Source organism: Drosophila elegans, unplaced genomic scaffold (genome assembly GCF_018152505.1).
Source record: "Drosophila elegans isolate 14027-0461.03 unplaced genomic scaffold, ASM1815250v1 contig_1, whole genome shotgun sequence".
Taxonomy (NCBI): Eukaryota; Metazoa; Arthropoda; class Insecta; order Diptera; family Drosophilidae; genus Drosophila; species Drosophila elegans.
The window spans coordinates 439,099-461,974 of NW_024545461.1; the positions used below are offsets into that span (position 1 = coordinate 439,099).

The 22,876-nt window shown below is 39.6% G+C and overlaps 1 protein-coding gene and 1 long non-coding RNA gene across 9 annotated transcripts in view; both read left to right on the forward strand.

The window, feature by feature from the left end:
* Positions 1-15,841, forward strand: part of LOC108149213 (nipped-B protein) — a 191,366-nt gene extending 175,525 nt beyond the window's left edge. For all 8 annotated transcript variants that reach the window (XM_041707769.1, XM_041707318.1, XM_041707440.1 and 5 more), the window contains 7 exons: positions 9,147-9,295; positions 9,344-9,631; positions 13,880-14,115; positions 14,173-14,330; positions 14,389-15,043; positions 15,093-15,305; positions 15,365-15,841. In XM_041707769.1, the coding sequence (XP_041563703.1) occupies positions 9,147-9,295; positions 9,344-9,631; positions 13,880-14,115; positions 14,173-14,330; positions 14,389-15,043; positions 15,093-15,305; positions 15,365-15,517 (1,852 nt within the window). In that variant the 3' untranslated portion in view covers positions 15,518-15,841. The remainder of the gene's footprint in view (positions 1-9,146; positions 9,296-9,343; positions 9,632-13,879; positions 14,116-14,172; positions 14,331-14,388; positions 15,044-15,092; positions 15,306-15,364) is intronic.
* Positions 2,592-7,173, forward strand: LOC121467049. The gene is made up of 3 exons (XR_005977179.1): positions 2,592-4,996; positions 5,066-5,126; positions 5,273-7,173. It is a non-coding gene; the product is annotated as an uncharacterized LOC121467049 (long non-coding RNA).
* Positions 15,842-22,876: the final 7,035 nt, after the last annotated feature.

Below are 22,876 nucleotides of genomic sequence, written 5' to 3' on the forward strand. Positions count from 1 at the left end.
GCAAGCGGTCGATTGTATACCTGCTCGACTCTTGCTCACTATTTCGTCTGTATCTCCGAAAATAATCCGAATTTTTTTCTGAAATTTTGGAGACATTCTTGAATAATTTAGGAAGTGATTTACGCAAAAAAAAATCGATTTTTTGAAGTCTCTAAAGCAGGCATTTAAGGGAAGTAAATATTAGTTTATTTGCAAAAGGATCGTCAAATTCTTTCGTCCATCGCATATAAACCCAAATAAACTCAAAGCCTTGTTAACAGTAAACTTTATGTGACAGTCAAATTTTATTATTTGGTCAAGAAGATCTCCTAGTTCTTTAAAAAGTCATTATGTTACACTTAAGGCAATTCAGATTGAAGAGTTTAGATTGACACCATATCTGAAAACAATCAATACCAGACTGTAAGCCGAAAACCAATTGCAAATTGTTATACGACAAACAAAGTTTAACATCATCAGCATACATTAGAACTCGAGAATGTGTTATGACAGAGGGAAGATTATTAATGAACAAAGTAAATAGAAATGGGCCCAAATAACTACCCTGAGGCACTCCAGATGTTACGTTAATCATATAAAAAACTGCGTTTTTAAAAATAACCCTCTGAGTTCTTCCATTCAGATAACTTGAAATTCAAGTAAAAAGATTACTCGAAAACCCGAGCTGATCTAATTTAAAAAAGAAGAACATGATTAACAGAATTAATGGCCTTACTATCTTACTTATCTGTATATGTAACATCAGTCTGCATTTTATTATTAAATCCTTTAACGACAATATATGTCAATTCGCTTAAGAAAACTATGTTTATAGGTGATTTTCGCGATGAAGTAATAATGCGCTCAAGAGCTTTAGGTATATTTGGACATATAATTTTGAATATCCGACTTTCCTTTTCTTATGGAGTGGAATAAAAAAAAAATCTTTTCAGATAGTTGGAAAAACTGTTGTTGAGGTAGACAAAATTACAAATAGTTGATTCACAAATCTTAAGCACGCCCCCAGGAAGCACGTCTTCAAATCCCATAGAAGATAACTTTCTGTTGTTACCGGGGAAATTATACGATTTGAGTTTAGACAAAAATCCGCACTATAGGTAGAAGAAGAATTTGGCAAATAAATCAGCAATTGCATGGAGTTTTCGCTTGACACTTACAAAGTTATAAAACTGCTTGTGCATTAAAGCAACCGGCTTTACACCGTTTCAAATACATAGAATAGCATAAACTTTTAAGAACACTAAAATCCAATCGATTAACTACTTATTTCGAAAAATCAGATGGCTTGCTCGTCCTTTTGTACTTTTTGTATGTGATTGTTTTTAGGTTTTTAAGTCTTTGTAATATCTATATACCTTGTACTTCGACGTCTATCCCTGTTTTGAAAACTTCAGTTCTAACATATTTGTGCTGTTTTGAGTCGAGAGCTTTAAGTACTTCGGTCTATTAACGATAACATGACATCGATTCGTTTTTCTAATGTTTAATAACTATTTTTTTATATATGATATTTTGTTCCGGGCTTCCGACGCATATTTCCATACAACACCAACAAGCACAACACTTTATGTAGAGTTGGTGTTTAGACTGCGCAGTGTAAATGACGTCATCGAAACTAAGAGCACTCCAGTGTCGTCTGGGTCGGCAGTTCGTCTAGGCAAAAGCGGATGCGGGTGTGTAAGTAAACAACGCAGTACTAGGAATAAGTGACTGCAACGACTGCCAGTCAACGAGGGTACGGTTCCAGAACAATTCAAATTTCTTAAACCCAAAATTCTGCTTGTCCGCACTGCATGTCCTGTCTGCTTGCAGTCCGCTTGTGATCGACACAGGTGGCTCTCTCTTGCGTGCAACAAAAAATGCTTTAAAATTTTTTAAGCTCAGCTGTCTTTGCTTATTCTACAAAAATTGAAATCACGGGGCTCTGTGTGCAAGTCTAGACGACCACCATCGTTAAGTTACAGAATTAAAATGTTTTTTTTTAATGAGAAGAGGCAAAAACGGGCAAGAAGGAATGATACATTTGTGCAAAACCCTTGCGTTGGTTTGCATGGATTCTAAACTAAACCTTTTTTTTATTTTTCGGCTAAACCAGAAACATTCAAAACAGTGAACAATAGGACAATAAAACAGTTTCAACACACACCTTAACGTCGGATTCCACATTTTATTATATTTGTTTTCCCTTTAAAAGACCTGGAACGTAGACAAAAATTATGGAGTAAATAAATTACGTTTTTTCATTAGACTTAAGCACGATAATCAATTGACTTTGTAAGGAATCACGAATAATGTAGATTTCAAGCGAGTTGGTGATGTATGGAACTGAGCGCACGCGGGCGATAGTCCGCCTGGTCGGCTATGAGGGGGGGGTTGGTCTTGCTGCAAATTCCATAGATGCCTTTTATGATCCTAATACTTATGTTCGCGTTAAAGACAAGCATTCTAAAACCGGAAGTAGAAAACTCATACTAAAATAGGGGAGAGGGACATAGGTTACTCTTAGCCCAAATAACCTCCGATGACCGAGGAGGTCTTCTGCCCGCCCTATCTATGACCTTCATAAGCATCCACCAATGAAAGCGCTTTTGGCTACGGTAGGCTGCAATTTGGGAGGAACTTAAAACTGTATTTATTTAAACATTTCCCGATACCGCAAAGGAATGCTCGTACTTTTGCAGGGGTTTATCTTTCCCTTCCTTTTTTTCTTATTTTTTTAACCTCTATTTTCTTATGTAAAACTACCAAAAAAAACTCCAAAATCGCCATACCTTTTTCACTCACTCACTAGATCACTCACTCCATTCGCACACTAAAGATTAATAGAAAAAAACACTAAGACTAATTTAATTCCATTGATTTTTCCACACTGCTGCAGCTTTTGCTGCTTAATTTCTGGTCGGGAATGACGATTAAACTATAGGAAGATATTATGCCCTTTCCCTTGGTGCAACTCCGAAACCTTCAACGCCAGCGTCGACTTTGGCGTAACGTTCGATCTCGCGCCGCACACTGCTTTGATCACCGGTTTCTTATGCGCTTCTGCTGGCCGCCCGTCCCTGGTCTTCTCCTTCTCCTTTTGGAGCGGCGATTTTGGTTTTGCGCTGTGGCCACCACGGTTTTGCAAAAAATTCTGGTACGCCTGCCTCCGCCGATTTTACGGGTCGCGCTTGCCTTCGCCGATTTAGAGTGTTGCTTCTTGGGACTTGGGGCGGCAACTTTTGACCTACACCTATGCAATAAAATCTAGAAAATCTAACTGACCTCATTCGCTTCTCACTCACCCTGGACTAGGCCGCAATCCCACTAATGCTGGGCTATTCCTTTTTGGTTCCTTTACCGTGATACTTGCTGCTGCTGTTGACGGTTGCCTCTCCTGATTAAGCACTTTTGCTTTGAACTTTATATTAAACACCACTTTTTGAGCCAACTAATCTAGGAATGGCGGCAAATGACGCTGCAATATAGGCAGCAACCTATCTCTCCACCTAATTGGAGAAATTCTCTCACTCAGAAAAAGTCTGACAATTCGCCCTGTTACCCAGATTTCATGCTTGGTCATTTAACCTGCCAGGCCACCGATCCTACCCGGCAAGATTTAGATGGCGCCACCAATTCTTACTTTACATCTAGGCATTGGACCATCTGCAGATGCACCAAGCGCTATAACTTGTTTGTTGTTGTTTATTTAAATATCAACATTAACTTTTGTTTAATGCCAACAAAAATATTGTCATGCACTTGCGCTGGCCTCGTGCTCAAATTGCTGATCGCGTGAAAACGAATATTGGCATGGACTAGACGCGCCCGAGCATATCAAAATTGATATAAAGGCGTTTATGAGGCAAACTCACCTGGAGATCCAATCATTATCAGCCGGATTTAAAGACTTCCTAAGTCGGTTCCAGATGATGGAATCCAATTTTAAGACTCTCCGAAAAGAAAGAAGTGTTCTTCTACCTTGCCAAATACTCTTGCGGCGTGTCCGGTTGACACTGGCCACAGTTAACGGATCACATAATGAAAAGTTATCTTCTGATCCTGTCCAATTCGGTGCTCCTAATTCTGGATTTCCTGATTCCAATGAAACTCCCGGTTCACACTCTACCAATTTTGACCATGCATCAACGTCTCAGACCGCGACCCCCCGTTCTTCCGCCGGTATAATGAATACTAATTCTGCCTCTAGAGAAATAGCTCTGCAAGCCACAGTGTGCCGTTAAATACCCCCGTGGGCCACCACTTCTGTGATATTAGAACAACTAATATTAAATTTATTTATGTTTTCCGCGCAAATCGAAGTGCTTTTGAAAACAATGTTAGTACCCATTTGAGCTGTTAAATAAATATTCCTGGTAATGACTTTTCTGACTCTAAATTCAATTTTAAAGTGAATATATCTTCGTTTAAAATTTGACTTCCAATCTACTTTTTCCCACGGTCCTTGATATTTCCTTCATCTTTGTTTATTGGGAAAGCTCCGTAGACTGCACATCAATAGTGTCTCCTTTGATGCCAATGTGATAGCCTTTACTGGAACCTGGCTCAACTCCTCTGTATCGGACTGCGAAATATTTGCGGCCAATAAGTTATGCCTATGGTGGTCTCTCAATTGTCGAACTCACTGCCTTAATTCCTGACGAGCAGAACGATTTCATGTTTGGTCTTATTGACATGTCCCTTGGTCAAGTTGATTCAGTTTTTAATGAGAATGGCATATATTTAGAACTTATATTTGTACACGAATTGTGTGATGCGGTCATAATACGAACTACTCCGTCCACTTCAGAAGACGCTCATCATACAACTGTCCATTTATATTATTTTCCTTATACCTAACACCTCCACGATCCCCTTTCGAAAACGAGGTTAATAACACATAAATTTCGTCACCTCTGTTCCTAATTTATTGGAAAAACTCAGTAGAGTGCAAGTTACAACAGTTTCCAAAAACTAGTTCAGCGGGACATTTCTAACACTAGGACAAGTGCAATTGGTACGTGATCGGTAGTGGGATCGATATACATTGAAGTTAACGATTGCACGTCCCTAATTTCTTTGAAAGGTGGGCGCGTGTTGAACTAAGCTTTCTTTCTGATTTGGCACGAGCAGTGAGCGGTCTAAAGGTAAGAGCTGTAAGAGCGAACCTAGAGAAAATTACCTAAATTTGTAAACCTACACGAAGTTTAAGTGCTACTCAGACATGTATTTTTTAAGAATTTTTTTTATGTTGTCGGAACTTAAGTTTTAGCAATTTGTTTAATTTACGTAGTGAGCAAGATATAGTAAATAAGATCGTTACATCTGGCGCCCATAAGTTATTGCCCTGATCAAGGAATCAAGGAGTTAATATGGACAAGAGCCCGCTGCACAGTCTGACATGAAGGTACTGCAGGAGGAGCACCGGAATGATGCGCAGGCTGGCAGTGATTACTCAGGCGTTAGCAGAAGCAGGCGAAACCTTTGGTGGGGAAGGGGGGTACGGTGTATTGCACCACACCACAGCGCACACCCCGCGGTTTCCATCGGCACCATCATCCTAACCAGCGCAACCAAAACAGCAATAACAGCCTTGCAACAGCAGTACCATAGCAGCATCAGGATGCGGTTACCAGAGCAGGGGGCATTAAGATCCACAAATCCTGATGCAGGAGAGCTGCATGTCAACAACGGAGGAGGCAAGAATGCCGAACGATTGAAGGGCACTCAGGTCAAACTGTAAGCAACGGACCTTGAACCCGGATGAAGCGGAGACACCGTGAGCTAACGGTGCCGAGCAGGACATTCGACTCACGGCAAGGGCTACATGGGCAACAAAGTCAAACGCAAAATACGCTCCGTGTACTAACGGTATGGCAGTGGACCTTGGCTGAAGAAGAAGGATAACAACGGGACCACCACAGGATATTAAAGGTCGGCGCAAGTGCAGCTCACCTCGAAGTAATAGTGCAAAAATCAGAGCAAGTGCGTAATCGAGACCAGTAGCAAGTAAATCAAGGGCCAAGTGCCAGAATCACAACGCTGAGATCCAACGGTGCTAGGTCGTGGTTAAATCTAAATTGTTTTTAAAATGCACAGTTAAATAACAAATGTTTTACGGTCAGGTATTACATTTTTTCGGACAAATAACACTGTGCAACCATTCGAAGTTGATGACAAAATACATTGGTGCGACTATATATGCGTAACAAATCTTTGTGTGCTGAGCACGACCAAATTCTAAGAATTTTTGCACCACCCTCAGTTTTCGAAAAAAATTAACTTAAATCCCAAAAAGGACAATTTTACGGGTTCTTTGATTCTTAATAACGGCCGAACTGAATTTTACTGCCTAGACCTATGATATTTTTACTATAGGGCAACTATTTGGCTAAGGATCCTCATACCCATAACAACCGAGAGATTTTTTTTTAAATTTTATATTTAAAAAAAGAATGCAAACACATCAAAAGACCTAAAAGTGCTTTGTTTAATAATGACTAAAAGTAGCCTATACCAAATTTTGGAAGTGCCTACAGTATTGATTTAAAATATTGTTGAACGTTTATGCACTATCAAGTGGCCCAAGGAAACCAAGCACGAGCTTGTTACGCGCGGGCCCCAATGGTATAGTGGGCAACTCCCTGGTTGGTCTATGGTGCAGCTGTGTTCTCATGCGCCGGATCAATTTCAGTTCCGTTGACAAAGATCTATCATAAACCAAATGATCAATGCACCTTTTATGCCATTTGAAAGGAATCCTTTATTAATCTACTTCACAAAAAGGCAGAAAGACTGACATTAGCAGCTACCGTGACATTGCCAAACATAGTGCTATTCTAAAACTTAAAAAAAAAAATATCCATACGGCACTTATTTTATTGAATCTTCTCTCTTCTAACCAATTCCCAATATATTCCGTCTTCCGTTTGCCGTTTAACGTCAATATTCCACTGTCAACATCTGTTGTTCTTATCTATTAGAATGAGCCTGACTGAAATACGATAGGCGGAACTGAACTGTTGATTAGTGGATTTGCCCCTCTTCGTTGCTGATAGCCAAATCTCCTGTCTGTGTTTGTAAAGGTGATTCACTCTCGGTGGGTGGACATATACATAGGCCTGATTGAGTATTCCACAGTGGATATCGTTTGCTGTTTGCGACTTTTAGATGATATTTTGCATGCCACTCGCGCAATAGCCTTCTCTCCAATATTTCTAGAAGCACGACAGCTGTCGGAAGGTTTATTAGCAGTTATAATTGGAGTAGATTAATGTGCAGCCAGTGAGATAACGCTTCTACTGAGCTGCCAATGTCTTCTTTACAGAAAATTATAGAACATTCAACAATATGGGCACATACATATTTTTTTTTATTAAAGTCATATCCATATCAACATAGCTCTACAAAATGTCGATCAACTACGACTAATCTGCTACTACCTTCATTAATCAAGGCTTTCAATCCTCAAAGCAAACTGATGTAATTTTCACAGACTTTAAAATAGCCGGTGACTCGGTCAACCATGAGCTACTTCACAAGCTTCTCCTTCTCGGAATTCCTTAACACTTACTGACGTGGTTTCGTTCCTATTTAAAGCAGCATCACTTGGAAAATCGGACTAGCCATATCCGTGTGTTATTCCGTCTGTCCGTTTCTACGCAGACTAGTCCCTCAGTTTTAAAGCTATCTTTCCCATAAGTGGTTTTACTGTTGCAGGTGGTATATATGTCTTAACGAGCCGGACTATAGCATATAGCTCACTAAGAAACATCGGCGAAAAAAATTTTAAAACTTTCCCTTTTCCTTTTTTAATTTTTTTTTTGTTGTTCTTCGATATATTGTCATGGTTTATCAATTGGTAATCTAGAGTTTGCATCCTTCCTTTTTATTAAGACTCTTTCTCAAATAAAGCTAATATGTATGCGGATGACGTCAAGTTCCTTTACGTAGCTGCAGCTCGACTAAAAATAACCGTCAATTCCGTCGCCAAGTCAACAAGCTACTGCTTAAACCAGATAAATGTAAATCCATGTCGTTTAATTGATCCAACCCATATCCTTGCACATACTCTATTGATCATACTGCACTGGAACACATAACTACTGTTAATGACTTTGTTGTCTGTTCGACCATATAATTTGCTTTAATCCTCACGTCAGATCTGTTTCCAAGAAAGTTAGCTTTCATCAAACACTGGTCTAACGAATTCGACGATCCATACACTACAAAACTCTTTTTAGGTCATAGACTAATCCAATGAATGGTCCCCCCACTACGAGCACTATCAAGAGTTGATAGAATCCGTTCAGAAACAGTTTCTCCTGTTTAGCGATAAGAGGTTTAAACTGAAAAGCAGGACGCCGCTTGCCCTTTTACAGAGACAGGTTGACCCTTTTGAATCTGCCTTCCTTAAAGGACCTTCTGACCTGTTATGGTTACTGGTGCTGATGACTCTGTTTATCTGCTAACCTCGCTCACTTTAACTTTAACTATAAGTTTAGTTAAAAAAAAAAAAAATTCAACTGAATTGGTTTTTAAATCTAATTGTCTTGTGGATCAAGACTCGGTTTCCGAAAGCTTTTGATCTTCTGAGTGAGTTATTTTTAATTGAGTGAATTTTCTATTTTTATAAATTTCGACTCGCCAAAGTTAGCTTATGTTCTTGTTTTTTATTTTTTTCCTATTGTTCCTATGGAAGGTATATAATACTGTAGTCGTCTTATCCGACAAATAAACTAGTTGCAATTGAAATACAACTATTGAGAAAGTTTTCCGGCAGATTGATTTAAAACTGAGAATTCCTCCATACTCAGAAATTAGAGCTATCTAATTATTGTCAACAGAAAACTGCTGCATAGATTCATACAAGGTTACAACAGTTTTAATATAAAACAGTACTGTAAAATTTCCATGCATTGTCAGAAGTTGTGTGCTATGTTTTTTTTGTTGTAACAAGGCTTTGGATCTTTGGAGTAAAAAGACTGTAGTCTCAAACGAAAACTTTAGATATAAAACAAAAACACCTCCTGACGAGGTAAGAATAATGTGACGATTGTATCAACAAATTTCTGATATCAAATTTTATGACTTTTACTTTAATTTTTCCCAAAAAAGTTTTTATATTTATTTAATTCGTTTTGTAATCAAGTAGTTCTTCTTTTTAGGTTTTATCGAGTGCTTGATGTTTCTCGAAATCAAGTTATACAAAGAAACTGCAGTGTAGATCATATTTACACCCCCAGCTTTCGGAGAAGTTTGTTTACGATCGGAATATTAATGCGCTACTTTGATTTTAAGTCTCCCATTGCCTTAGGTAAGTAATTTTTATTAAATTGCGATGATTTTATCTTTATACTTCTAGGTGAGACAAATGGTGGACTTCCAATTTCGATATGTGATGATGTATTCGATTGTTTGATGTTCTTCTGTAGTTGTGGAAATCAAGACATTCGAAAGCAAGCACTTATTTCGCTTGGATCTTTCTGCGTTTTAAACGATGACTATCTTACCAGATCCGAGCTTAAAAATTTGTATTGTGATATTTTAAGCTCAATCGCAAACGACGCCGGGTTTAAAATAATCTGCATGCGTAATATTTGGATTTATTTAACGGAATCTGAAATGTTTATGCACAATAAGGAAAAAGAATGTTAGTATATTAAACATAAGACGGGACCAACAAAAGTTGAATTATTTAAGGTTAATTTATTTTCTGTTTCTATGATTTTTTAATTTGTAAGGAGTTAAAAACAATTTTTTATAGTTCCTGATTTTTTGCACTATTTTAGTCGCAAACGAATTTAAAGCCGACTTTCAAAGCACCAAATTACAATCTGTTTTTGAAACGCATTTGTACTTATTGGGACCATATTATTGAGGGATTTTTAGTTAACAAAAACAATTACAATTTATAATTGGTTATGTCATAAATTGCTGAAGACTAAAGTTAAAGCGTTTGAAAAAATATATCCCTTCCCAAATCTCTGCCCTTGTTGTCCGATTCGATCGAAAATTAATAAATCAATCTAACTTTGTGGCGTACCTACAATTACTCCCTTGATCAAAAAGTTCCCGACTTTTATTAATAAAATCAAAAATACAAAGTTATTCATCAAAATCAATATTGTCTCCCTTCAAAGTACTGCCCGTCGACTGCTACGCACTTATGCCAGCGCTTGATCCAATCCTCAAAACGCATTTTAAAGTCAGCTCGCTCGATTTTTCCATGATCTCGTCTCGGCTGCTGTAACGCGTTCCGCGGAGATGTTTTTTAAGTCGACTGAACAGGTAAAAGTCGCAGGGAGCCAAATCCGGTGAATTCGGTGGTTGTTGGATGGTATTGGTGCTGTTTTTAGCCAAATGGTCACGGATAATTAAGGCATTATGAAAACTTGGCCACCTTTACGTATATTATTTTGGAGCTTATATTATATTCAACCAATTTTACCAATTTGGATACAGATTTATTCGATTTAATGAGTTATTGGTGGAAAAAATGTAATTCATTGAAAATAAGTGTTGAAATGTCGACAAATCAACGAAATACTTTTTTTTATTTAATTTTTGAAATTTGCAAAGGGTATTATAATTTCAGACAAAAGTTTGCAACGAAACATTTCCAACATTGCTATTCAATAATAAAATATTTGAAAAATATCATACTGTTTTTTTAACCGTTTTAAACCGCATTTTTTTGTGACCACCCCTGTGCATGGGAAAACAAACTGCGAGTTCGAATATAACTTTGGTCGAGATAAATATTTCATGCATTTTGATAGCATCACCAGCTGAGTCGATATATACGTGACCGTCCCTTCGTTTCGCAAACTAGTCTCTCAATTTTAAAGTTATTTAAATAAAATATAGTCAAAAGATGGAACCGAGATCTATCTGCCATAATCGGAAAACTTAAAGAATGTTCATTTTTATTAACAATGAATCGAACGTTTTTGCTTTCAAACCTATAAGCCAGTGCCCCGAAATAAAAATTTCATATTTAACATTAAAATTAATAGTTAAAAATTTGGTTTAAGCTTAGCAACAGCTCTGGGCCACGTAAGAAGTCGTTGTTATTAAGCTTTAAAAAAGTCCTTAGAGTCAAATATTTAAGACTTTGAATAGTCCATTTAAGATTATTTTTAAACATAAACGCATTAAAATCGAAATTGAGTTGGTAAAAAAAATATTTAGGTTTTGCAAAAGCTGCAAGGTATATAAACTTAAGCTTGCCGAATTTTCTTGTTGTGTTGCGCCGGCGCTAATAAGATGTAACCTTAAGGCTTTTGTTTGGAAAAGGGTTTTGCAATTGACAAGATAATTATGTAGAATTCTAAGCAGCATGGCCTGACTAAATTCACACTAAATTTAATATAAAATGGTTCAATGCATAAAAATTTAAACTTTATCATTTAACAGTGCAGGCAATACGAAATTCTAAACCTAATGGCCAAGCCAAATATCACATAAAAACAAATGGGATGTTGAATAACACACAGTCCGTTTTTAATCAACAAAAGGAGCTGTAAAACATCCTTATCGAAGTTAGTCAGGAAACATGTGAAAGCACGCAGGCAAAAACTGTTTTTACTCCTTTAGATTTTAGAAAAGCCAATACTGTGAGCCATGGTATCTTGTGCTGGAAATGTATAAGAATGTTCAACTTTTATAACAGAAGAAAAGTTGATGCGCTCTTACTTAGTTTGCAGACGTCAGGCTATATTAACATCCTCTACAACTTTCAGTTTTGGGCAGCTCTCTTACCCTTCATAGGGTATTCCAATTTTAAAAGGATTTTTTGGATTTTCCTATTACTTTTTTATCCAACTTTTTTGATCTTTCCTATTCCTATGTTAACTAAACTATATTAAATTTCTTCAAGTTTTATAAAAAAAAATTTTGGGTTGGGAAAGGTACTAGTGTTTTCGATCTTGATAAGGTACAAGGTATTTGAGAAACTAAGTACTTAGGTAAGGTAAAAATGTACACGGCTTGTCAAGTATCTAGTTAACGTAAATAGTACAAATAAGGTAAACCAAATTTTTTTTATAGCCAAATTTTATAAAATTTAAACATTTGTTCTTCACGAAATTGCAGTTGGATTATAAAATTGTGTATACGATCTGGCAATTAAGTCTGGTTGTAGAACAATGTAAAAAGTAATATAATTTATATATCTTGCATATGCGGTGGAATTAACTTATCTCCAAGTTGCAGTGAAATTAGGCCTTATTTTATTTGAAATCAAAAATAGATAAAAATATTTTAGAACCTAAATTCTTAATAAAGCCAATTCTTAAGATAACTCAAATTTTTACTTAGTTAAGGTAAAAGGTGGCGTCACACTTTTAGGTAGCTACCTAGGCAACTGGCTACATGTAATGTTACCAGATCCAGGACCCCCCAAAAAGAAAGGTACAACCTTTTTTAAACTATTTATACCCTTGCAGAGGGTACTAGAATTTCAGTCAGAAATTTGCAACTCATTGAAGGACCCTATTAAGTATATATATATTCTTGATCAGCATCACTAAGAGAGTCCAGCTAGCCATGTCCGTCTTTCCCTCCGCAAACTAGTATCTCAGTTTTAATGCTACCTGAATGAAACTTTCCCAAAAGTTGTCTTTGTATTGCAGGCAGTACATAGGTTGGAACAAGTCGGATCGGACGACTTAACTATATGGACCCCATCGCATCAATCGCGAGAAAAAAAAGGAAAAAATAAAACTTTTCAGTTTTTAAATTTATTTTTAATATCTTCGAGATATATTGATGGTTTATAATTTCGGAATAACGATTAAAATTGTATTTAAATTGGACGGTAATATCATATAACTCACAACAATGTTAGAAAGTATACATGAAATCAGATTGTAACTTCTCTATTTTTTTTTTTTTTTTTGGATTTAGTATTGGTTTAATAATAATAATTTTAATTTTGTTCAAATCGGAAAACGATATAATATTTAATTTTTGCAATGGCAGCTTTAATGTATAAAACTTCTGCTTTCCAAAGTTTGTTTTCTTTCTTGTTTCAACCAAAAACTCAATCACTTAAGATCGACAAACAAAAAAGAGGGAAAAAACATATCTTTTTGGTCAACCTTTAAAAATAATTAATTATTTTAGAAAAAGCCCGCCCATATTTAAGAACAAAAATGATTGGCTCCTATGACCTTAAAGATGATACATCTTTGAGAAAATTGTTACTTGCTTATGAGACGTTACTTTTAAAAATTTCAGGAAAAAATGCTATATATATTAAAAAATTTAACTTACATTTGTGTTTGGTATCTTAAAAAACAGGAAACATTAATCTCTACACGCATGTAAAATATTAACATGTAGTAATTTTTCTTTATATTTTTTAAAGCCGGATCACCATATGAAATGTCTCCTAAAAAGAGGTGAACTCATCTATTAACATATTCATTAATTTTGTTTTACTAAGATATGAAGAAAAATTAAAAAAAACATTGGCTCCTGGGACGTTAAATTTTATGTATATTTTCGTTTTACTTAAGATATGATAGAATCGAATTCAATGCAAATATAAGCAATGGCATCTAAGCAATTTAACTTTAAAAGTCCTAATGAATTGTTATTTTTTTCAAACCGCGATATCATAAATACCACGCGATACAAACGAAAACTAAGAATACAGATAGGCCCCGATAAGTCTATACTAAAATTTTTTGTAAAAAGAAGCATGCCCCGTTTACAAAGTCCCATTTTGTTTTTTTTTGTTACTGATGGTTTTTGCATTTTTTGATCAAAAACTAAACTTATTTTGAAAATGCGGCTTCTGTGTGCAGATTTTTATTAGAGAGTTAAATTTAACTTTTGTTGGACCCTGACTTGACCCTACTACATAACTGAAATTTTTAATGTTAATTTTCAGGGGAAAAACAATCAAAGCACGAGGATCTTAAGGAAATGAACGACGTTTCCTCTGGCATGGCAAGTCGAATAATTCAACTTTATCTGGAAGAAATTCTTGAATGCTTTTTAAATCGGGATGAAACAGTTCGATTGTGGGCTGTTAAAGTAATACAGATTGTTCTTCGTCAAGGATTAGTTCATCCAGTTAGAATGGTTCCGTATTTAATATGCTTAAGTACTGATCCTAAGGTCGAGGTTGGTGTTACATTTTTATTATGCATTTGGAAATCTAAAACAATTACATATTTGTAGTCCGCCCATAGAGCTGATGCTTTATTAAAAGATATCGATAAAACATATTCTGGATTTGTAAATATGAAAGTGCAGTTTGGGTTACAACTTTGCTTTAAGCTACAAAAAGTTTTACAAATAAACAACAGAGGAAAAATGGAAATTATAAGAGGTTATGGGTATGTTTTTTTTTACAATATTTGTTTTACTTCGTATTTTAATCATTTTTAATTTAAGGAATCGAGGACCAGATAATATGATAACCGCTTTAAACGACTTTCTTTATTCCCTGCTTCGTACAACTAAGCCACAAAGGCGTGCCTTAGTGCAAACAGTAACAAAACAGTTTGATGATCAGAAAACATCATTACAACAAATGTTGTATATAGCCGATAATTTGGCTTACTTCCCATATGTAGTTCAAGATGAGCCATTATATCTGATACATCAAATAGATCTACTAATCTCAATGGCTGGAACACATTTACTCGCTACGTTTAAAGAACATTTGAAACCAATTGAGAAAGAAAGAGATGTATTAGAAGATGATGATGACGTAGAAGATCCACAGGTTCTGTTCAATCGATTGCCCGAAGACATGACAGAAATAAAAAAATGTATAACATCAGCACAAGCGTGTATGCTGCTTCTAATATTAAAAGATCATTTAAAGGACATGTACGGTATAACTGATAGTAAAATTTCAAGGTATTCACCATCCGAACCAAAATTATATGAAAAAGCTGTTACACGTAGAAGCGTTACTGACTTTAATCCGAAAACAACTATTGATGTTATCAAAAAACAGATGTCGCAACAGAAGTTGAGCACAGACATCCATTTTCCGTTTACGAACGAAGAGAAACTGGACCTAGTTGCTAAGTACCTTGATGTACGTATTAAAAAAATGTTCTTTCCAATTTATTCTAATTTGGTTTTAGTTTAAGCAACTTATGTTAAAACTTGATCCAGAAGATGCGGACTCAGATCCTGATGAATTCCGCGACAAATCAACTTTAAATAATTCGACTGATGGTATAGTATATACTAATTCCATGAAAAATTCCTACACCGCCAGTGATGGATGCTCTTTTACCTCTTCTGTGACTATTGACAATATGCAAACTTCAATATTACCTGCAACTTCTGGAAACGTAAGTTAATTTGGTTTGCTTATTTTAAATATTATTGTGTTTATGTTACTCATTTTTAGGATGCGCGTGATGTATCAATAGCTCATATCGTTAAATCTACCGTTTCACCTTCAAAGTCAAGTGGCCGCAAATACAGTCAAGTTCGAAGTAAAAAAAAAAGAAAAAAAAATGAGTCATCAGATGATGAAAACAGTGATGCAGATTATGCGTAAGCAGGATAAAATTATCTTTGTCATTTAAGAATATTTTGTATAACTAAAAAAATTTATTTTGGAACACATGTTACAGTTAAAACTTAATTTTTTTTTAAGAAACCTCAATTCAATTAAAAATATTAATAAATACAATACATATAAACAAACACATTATCTAAAAGCAAATATATGTAATATAGTAATTACAGTATAGTGTAAACTATAATTTAAACTAGTTTAGTCTTTTATTTCTGATTATACTGGAGCAGTCCTGCTCTGAAGTATAAATTTGTATTTTTTTTATTTTGTGCTACAAAAAAATAAATAACCAAAATAAGGTCACATGCATTTTTTCTTGTTTAATTAGAAATAATATTAAAATAAACGTAATCTAATTATCTCTAAAATTCATTCCTTTGCAAGAGCGTTTGGACTCTTATTTTTATGTCCAAAATGTTACCAACATTTTTGTAGCTTGAAGTTGAAGCTTCTGAAGTTTGTTCGGCCAGGGCAGTCGCACAGATCTTGTCAAACAACAGATACCTACCTACAACAATACAAAAGGAACATATTACGCGCGGTGCCCAAGCAACTTTAAGGTGTGATTTATCTGCCTAAAAACATTATTAAAAACCACTGTTTTGTTTTATTTTTAAATTTAATAAGTATATATACATATGTTGCAGCATTGATATTATTTTCCGACATTGTAAAAGCGCAGCGAGTTTCGGTTTCACATGCAAACAAACAATTGTTTTGCACTTGTGCTTACATTATTATTACAGATTTTATTATTAACTCTTAAAAACAACTGTACTGTCTCTTTCAACAGTTTATTTTTACATTATTTCAGTACTGTCTCTTTCAACAGTGTCTTTTTCAACTATTTCATTACTGTCTCTTTCAACAGTTTATTTTTACATTATTTCATTATTAACTCTTAAAAACAACTGTACTGTCTCTTTCAACAGTGTCTTTTGCAACTACTATATTACTGTCTCTTTCAACAGTTTCTATTTCAATTACAGTATTTAAATCCTTATAACATCTTTAAATTCAACTGGTAATTGAGCATTTGGCATTTTTCTTATGTCATTATGAGCATATTTACATTTTCTATTATTTGTCAAAGACCTGAGCATATATCTATCCCCCTCTAACAATTCAGTTATTTGAAACGGCCCCCTAAACTTTGGATTTAACTTTGTTTGATGCCTCTCTTCATTTTTTAACAATACGAAATCTCCAACCTTGCATCCAACAATTTTAGCCTTGTTTTTATCAAATTACTCCTTGTTATATGTTGCTCCATCTGAAATATTTTGACCTGCTCGTTTTCTTACTTCTGCCAAGTCGACCTCTTCTACCATATCGCAGGGTGGAAGCAACCCCAACGCGCGAGCAACTTTGCCGATAAACAATTCCAAGGGGCTTGCTTTTGTCACTCGACTAACCGTACAGTTTAAGGCTAATTATACTTCTCCCAATGCATCTTGCCAAGATCGATTGCTAGTTTCAACGGCCGTTAATAAATTCTTTAAGGTGCCCATAATGTTCAACTTGACCATTAGCCCTACTTGCACCTGTCGCAATCAAATTGTAACGAACTGATTTTCTTTATTATCTGCTCGCTACGAATGTCGTGCGGCTAGCTCAGAAGATGTAAGTGTTCGTCCCACCAAATTTATATATACGTGACCGCCCTTTTGACCAGTGAAAACACACAGAAAGACTGGGAGTATGCAGTGATCTTATATTCGCCGACTTGACCCTCGGCCGGGGTGGTGTACTGGTTATGTAGAATCACGTCCTGCCGTCGTCTCCTTCCCACGTTGAACGCCTCTCTGGATCGTGCCGGCTGCGAAGTGGTGTCTTCCTCGCCGGTTTTGCTTGCGATGTCTTCTGCTACCCTTGGCTCGGCGGGTTTACAGGGACTAGGGATGCGTCACCGTTCCCAGACTAGGGTGAACAGGCACTGTGCTCTCAAGGCGTACGCCTTTCGCAGCCGCAGCCTCCTGTCCCTTGCTCTGTCCCGGCCGGTCGCACCGGACGTCGGCTCAGTTTCTACCTGACGGTTCAGGCGTACGCCGGAAGCCGCCAACGCAGTCCCTGGGTCAAACGCCAGGTTCTAGACGAACGCTTCCACCCTAACCTCTCTGCCGCAGGCTTAAGAATTCGAAGTGTGGGCTGCTCGCTCGACGCTCGTTTTCGTCGTCCTGGGGTCCTCGTTGTCCTTGTCCGCCTCCAGCTATCTCGACCAGCTCCGCTCCTTGTTGGCGACTCGGTAAGCTGCCGTTCTGGGACTCTAGCGGTGGACCGCTGTGCTCTCAACGCATACGCCTTTCGAGACACCAGCTGAACAAACGCGCGTCCTTCCGGGCTAGTCGCACCAGGACCTTGTACAGTTCCTGCAGGACGATCAGGCATACGCCGGAGTTCGCCAATGCAGTCCTTGTAGGCAGGTAGCTAGTTCTGGACACTTTGCTTCTGAGCCCACGGTTCTTCGTCGAAGGACTCTATTTGTTCACTTTGTCGAACACGCCGGGTGGGATGCCAAGCTCAAATCGCGACAGAAGTTGTAACAAAGCGCCTGGACTTAGCCGTGTGATGCCGTAAGGACCTCAGCTACCTGTGTCTCAATTCGGAGACTTTAGCTCTAAGTCCCGAACGTCTCGACGTAGCGATCTTGTTTCCTTGATGACTCCGCACGGCTTTACTTGCTCCTTCACAATGTTTCACTGGTTACTTGTTCACTTGATGACTGTTACTTGTTGACTTGATAGAAATCGACCGATCCAGCTTCCTGCGCTCGACCGGTTTATATAGGCCTCCATTTACCGCTAGTTATCGGCGTCTCCTTGCCTCCTGGTCCAAAGTCCACGGTTTTACCGTTCGACCTTTCGCCCTCTGCGCCCGGCACCAATATCAGGGTCCAAAGTCCGGTGCCGTCCCGTTTCTTCCTTCTGCCCACGGCCCTTCGCCGCTCTCTTGTATTGCTGTCCCTCTCGGACTCTCCTTGGCTTTGTCTGGTGCTCAGTTCACCACTCTCTCTCTCCGCACTACCGTTACTACGGGTGAATTCGCCGCGTAACTGGTAACTGGTAGGCCACTGCTTGCATGCGCTTACTCTGCTTGCTTCTTAACTTGTGGGGAGTTATTCAACTCCTCACATTCTCCCCTTACTTCGGGAATAAAAAAGAGACTCGCTGTTCTCTCTGCATTGGTATACTCCACATTCTGACATCCTTCCCTCGACGTGTCTTCTCCTCGTTCGCCTGTAGTCTTCCAGTCGACTCGCTCTTCCAGATGGTTCCCACGACGCTCACAGCTCCTTATGGAGTTCCACAGCGCCGATCCTCCTTCCAGATTTTGAATTTCCCGCCCAGACGTTTCCCCCGTAGACTTTTGAATTCCCGCCCAGACGTTTCCCCCGATGATTTTTGAATTCCCGATATGTCTTCTCCGTCGGATGGCCACTCTACGTCGTGCCGATCGGTCTCCAGTTGTTATCGGGGATATCGATATTCCCCGTGTGACTCTCCGCTGTACGGTCACTCTCCGCCCAACCGATCGGTCTCCAATTGTTATCGATTCCGTGACCCAACGTGGCGTTGCCACTCGATGTATCGATTTTCCACAGCGTGACTCCTTGTGCCGATATTTCCAGTATTTTGTGCCCACCGATCGACACTATCGTGTAGGGCCAATCGGTGACCATGAATCGAAACGCCCCCATCCCTTGTTTATAGTGACTCCGCACAATGCTATGGTAAGCGCAATTTCCTTTCTATTTCATGTTTACTTATTTTCTTTTTCCCCAAAGCTTGGCCCAGGATTGCAGAGTTGACCTTTCCTGCCCTTGGGGCCGGTGTCGATGACCCTGCTCGGCTCATCGCTTTCTTGCATCGTTCTGCATTTAGTTGGCAAGTGGTTTGTTTCCCTGCGACCCCGGTTTTCATGTATATTTCTCATTTCAGATTGCCGGATCATACGTAGTGCCTTTCCCTTTTTTTTTTATCGTGACCGTTTATGTGTGTGCGCGTCATATTCGTGTTTTTCCGGCTTGGCATGCTAACTAATTAACTGTGGCCGTTTATGTGTGTGCGCGTTATTTTAGTGTTTTTCCGGCTTGGCATGCTACGGTAAAGCTCTCGAGCTGTACCGTCTCCCCTCTTTCCTCGGGAACGAAAAAGATCTGGTCGTGGTCTTCCTCGATCCGTACAGAGTCTGCCGACGCTACGGATTGTTGTTGGCCTGCGGTCTTTTCGGTTTCTTGTACTGTGCATTACCTTATTCTTCGCGGCGTATTAATGGATGACTCTGGCTTCATGCCCGACGCAGAATCTGTTTGCCTCGTTGTCTGGGTCACTGTGCCTCCTCTTTATCTGCGTTCTATATAGACTCTGGCTTATGCCCGACGATATAGTCCGCACGTTTTGTCGTTGCATGCTCGTGTTATCCTGCGGTCTATATAGACTCTGGCTTATGCCCGACGATATAGTCTGTACTTTTTGTCGTTGCATGCTCGTGCTATCCTGCGGTCTATATAGACTCTGGCTTATGCCCGACGATATAGTCTGTACTTTTTGTCGTTGCATGCTCGTGTTATCCTGCGGTCTATATAGACTCTGGCTTATGCCCGACGCTATAGTCCGCACCACCTGATGTTGTTGCCTGCTTGTGTTGTCCTTGCTTGTCTGTACCGAGTTCTTGTGTTTGTTGTTTAAGCTCACTGACGTGGACTGTTCGTTCTTTTTGCGTATCCTTGTGGCGGAGTTTACAAATGACTGGTGAGACGAAGTCTATTACCGTGTACGGTCCGTCGTATCTCGGCGCTAGCTTTGCCGCGAAACCCTCGGCTACCTTTGACAGATGGTGCTCCTTCGCCCAGACTGTGTCCCCTATCGTTGGATTCCATTGCCTCCTTCGTAGATTGTAATGCCTGGCTTGGTCCTGAGCAGCCTTCTCCATGTTCCGGCGCACAATTTCGAAGATTTCCTTCATCTTATTGGCCTTATCTTCAGGCGTTTCCGTCTGCTTTCCCGTGCCGATGGTTTCCCTGTCGTACAGGGCGCTGGGCAGTCGAGGCTCTCGAGCCTGCGTGAGGAAACACGGGGAGTACCCTGTTGACTCCGACGTACTTGAATTTACCGCTAGCATAATCTCCGGCCACTTCTCGTCCCAATTCCTCTGGTTCTGTCCCGCAAACTGCGCTATCATGGTTTTAACTGTCCGGTTTGCTCTTTCCGTCGGATTCTCCTGCGGTGTATATGGTGCCGTGAATTGTTGCTTAATGCCCATTTCGCTGAGGAATTTTTTGAATGCACGGCTGGCAAACTGAACTCCATTGTCCGTTATTACCACCTTCGGGACTCCGAACCTAGCGATGACTCTTTCTCGGAACGCCTTTTGAAGTGATTCTGCCGTTGCTGCTCGCAGTGGCACCAATTCTGTCCACTTTGAGAACCTATCTATCAGAACTAGCAGCATCTGGTTGCCATGCTTCGACCTGGGCAATGGTCCGACAAAGTCTGCACATACCGTTGCCCATGGTTCTTCGGGTATTTGCGTCAGAATTTTTCCGGCTGCCTGCATCTGGTTGGGCTTGTACCTGAGGCATGTCTCGCATTTCCGTACGTGTGCTCGGGCGTCCCTATGCATTCCTGGCCAGTAATATCGAGCCGCCAGCCTTGCGATCGTTTTCCGACTTCCCACGTGTCCCGCAGCTGGTGAGTCGTGATTCTCCTTCAGGACTGTTTCCCTCAGCCCCCGTGGGACACAGAGCTTTCATGCTGCCACGTCTTCGCTGCCTGCTCTGTGCGGGATATGCCTGTACAATGCGCCTCCCTCCATGATGTAGTCCGGAAACTTCTGTGGCTGTTTGTTAATCTTCTCACACATATCCTTGATCCAACTGCATGTTCCCTGCGTGTCCTCCAGAGTTTCTTTAGCTAGCCTAAAGGCTTCTGGTAGAGGCTGTCTTGACAGTGCATCAGCGACCACGTTAAGCTGCCCCTTCCTGTATGATATTTCAAAATCATACTGCTGCAGCTCCAGGGCCCACCTCGCTATTCTTCCTGAGGGACTTTCGATGCTGTTCAACCATTTAAGCGCCATATGGTCCGTCACCACCTTGAAGCGGTATCCTTCCAAGTATGGTTTGAGCTTCCGGATTGCCCACACGATTGCCAGGCATTCCTTTTCGCTGGTTGAGTAGTTCTTTTCCGCGCCATTCAGGGTCCGGCTTGAATATGAAATGACCTTTTCGCCGCTTTCCGTTTCCTGCGTCAGGACTGCCCCTATACCATAATCGCTTGCGTCCGTCTGCAGTACGAATGGTTTATCGAAATCCGGGCATGCCAGCACAGGATCGGCCACTAGCCTTGCCTTCACCTCCTCGAATGCCTGCTGGTGCTCTGGAGTCCATGTCCATTTCGTGCCTTTCCGCAATAGATCGTTTAGTGGTTTTACTATTCGCGCAAAGTCGGGCACGAATCGCCTGTACCACGATGCTACGCCCAAGTATTGGCGCAACTCCCGGATGGTTGTGGGTGGTTCCAGCTCGGCTATGGCTGCTACTTTTTCGGGATCGGTGCCGATTCCTTGGTCCGTAACGCGGTGTCCCAGGTAAAGCAGTTCGCTTTTGAAGAAATGACATTTTTCGGGATTTATCCTCAGGTTAGCCTGTTTAAGGCGTCGGAACACTTCCCGCAGGTTCCTTTTGTGTTCTTCCAGTGTCCGTCCGATCACGATGATGTCGTCTTGGTATGCAAACGCGTGTGGTGACATCTCCGGTCCAATAACCTGATCCAGTGCTCTCTGGAAAGTCGCCGAGGCGGAGTGTAAACCAAATGGCATTACTTTCCACTGGAAAAGCCCCTTTCCTGGCACTGTGAACGCCGTGAATTGCCTGCTATTTTCTTCCAGAGGAATTTGCCAGTATCCGTCTTTCAAATCCAGACTGCTTATGTATCTTGCCTCCCTCAACTGGTCCAATATGTTATTTATCCTTGGCATCGGATAAGCATCTTTGATGGATTTGGCATTGATCTGTCTAAAGTCGACACAAAGCCTCCACTGACCTGTCTTTTTCTTCACCATGACTATCGGGGAGCTGTACGGGCTTCTCGAGTGTTCTATGCACCCCTTCTCCAGCAACTCGTCGACTTTCGCATTGATTTCCCCTTGAACTTTTGGATTTTTCGGGTAGTATCTCTGTTTGATTGGTTTGTCGTCCTTCATGGTGATTCGGTGTTCGGCTATGTTGGATGTTCCACTCATTGTTCGAAACTCCGCGAGCTCCTGCTCTAGGAATTTTTCAACGTCGCATTCCTCAGAGTTCCTCAGACAATTTTTCCTCTAACCACCCGTTGTGCC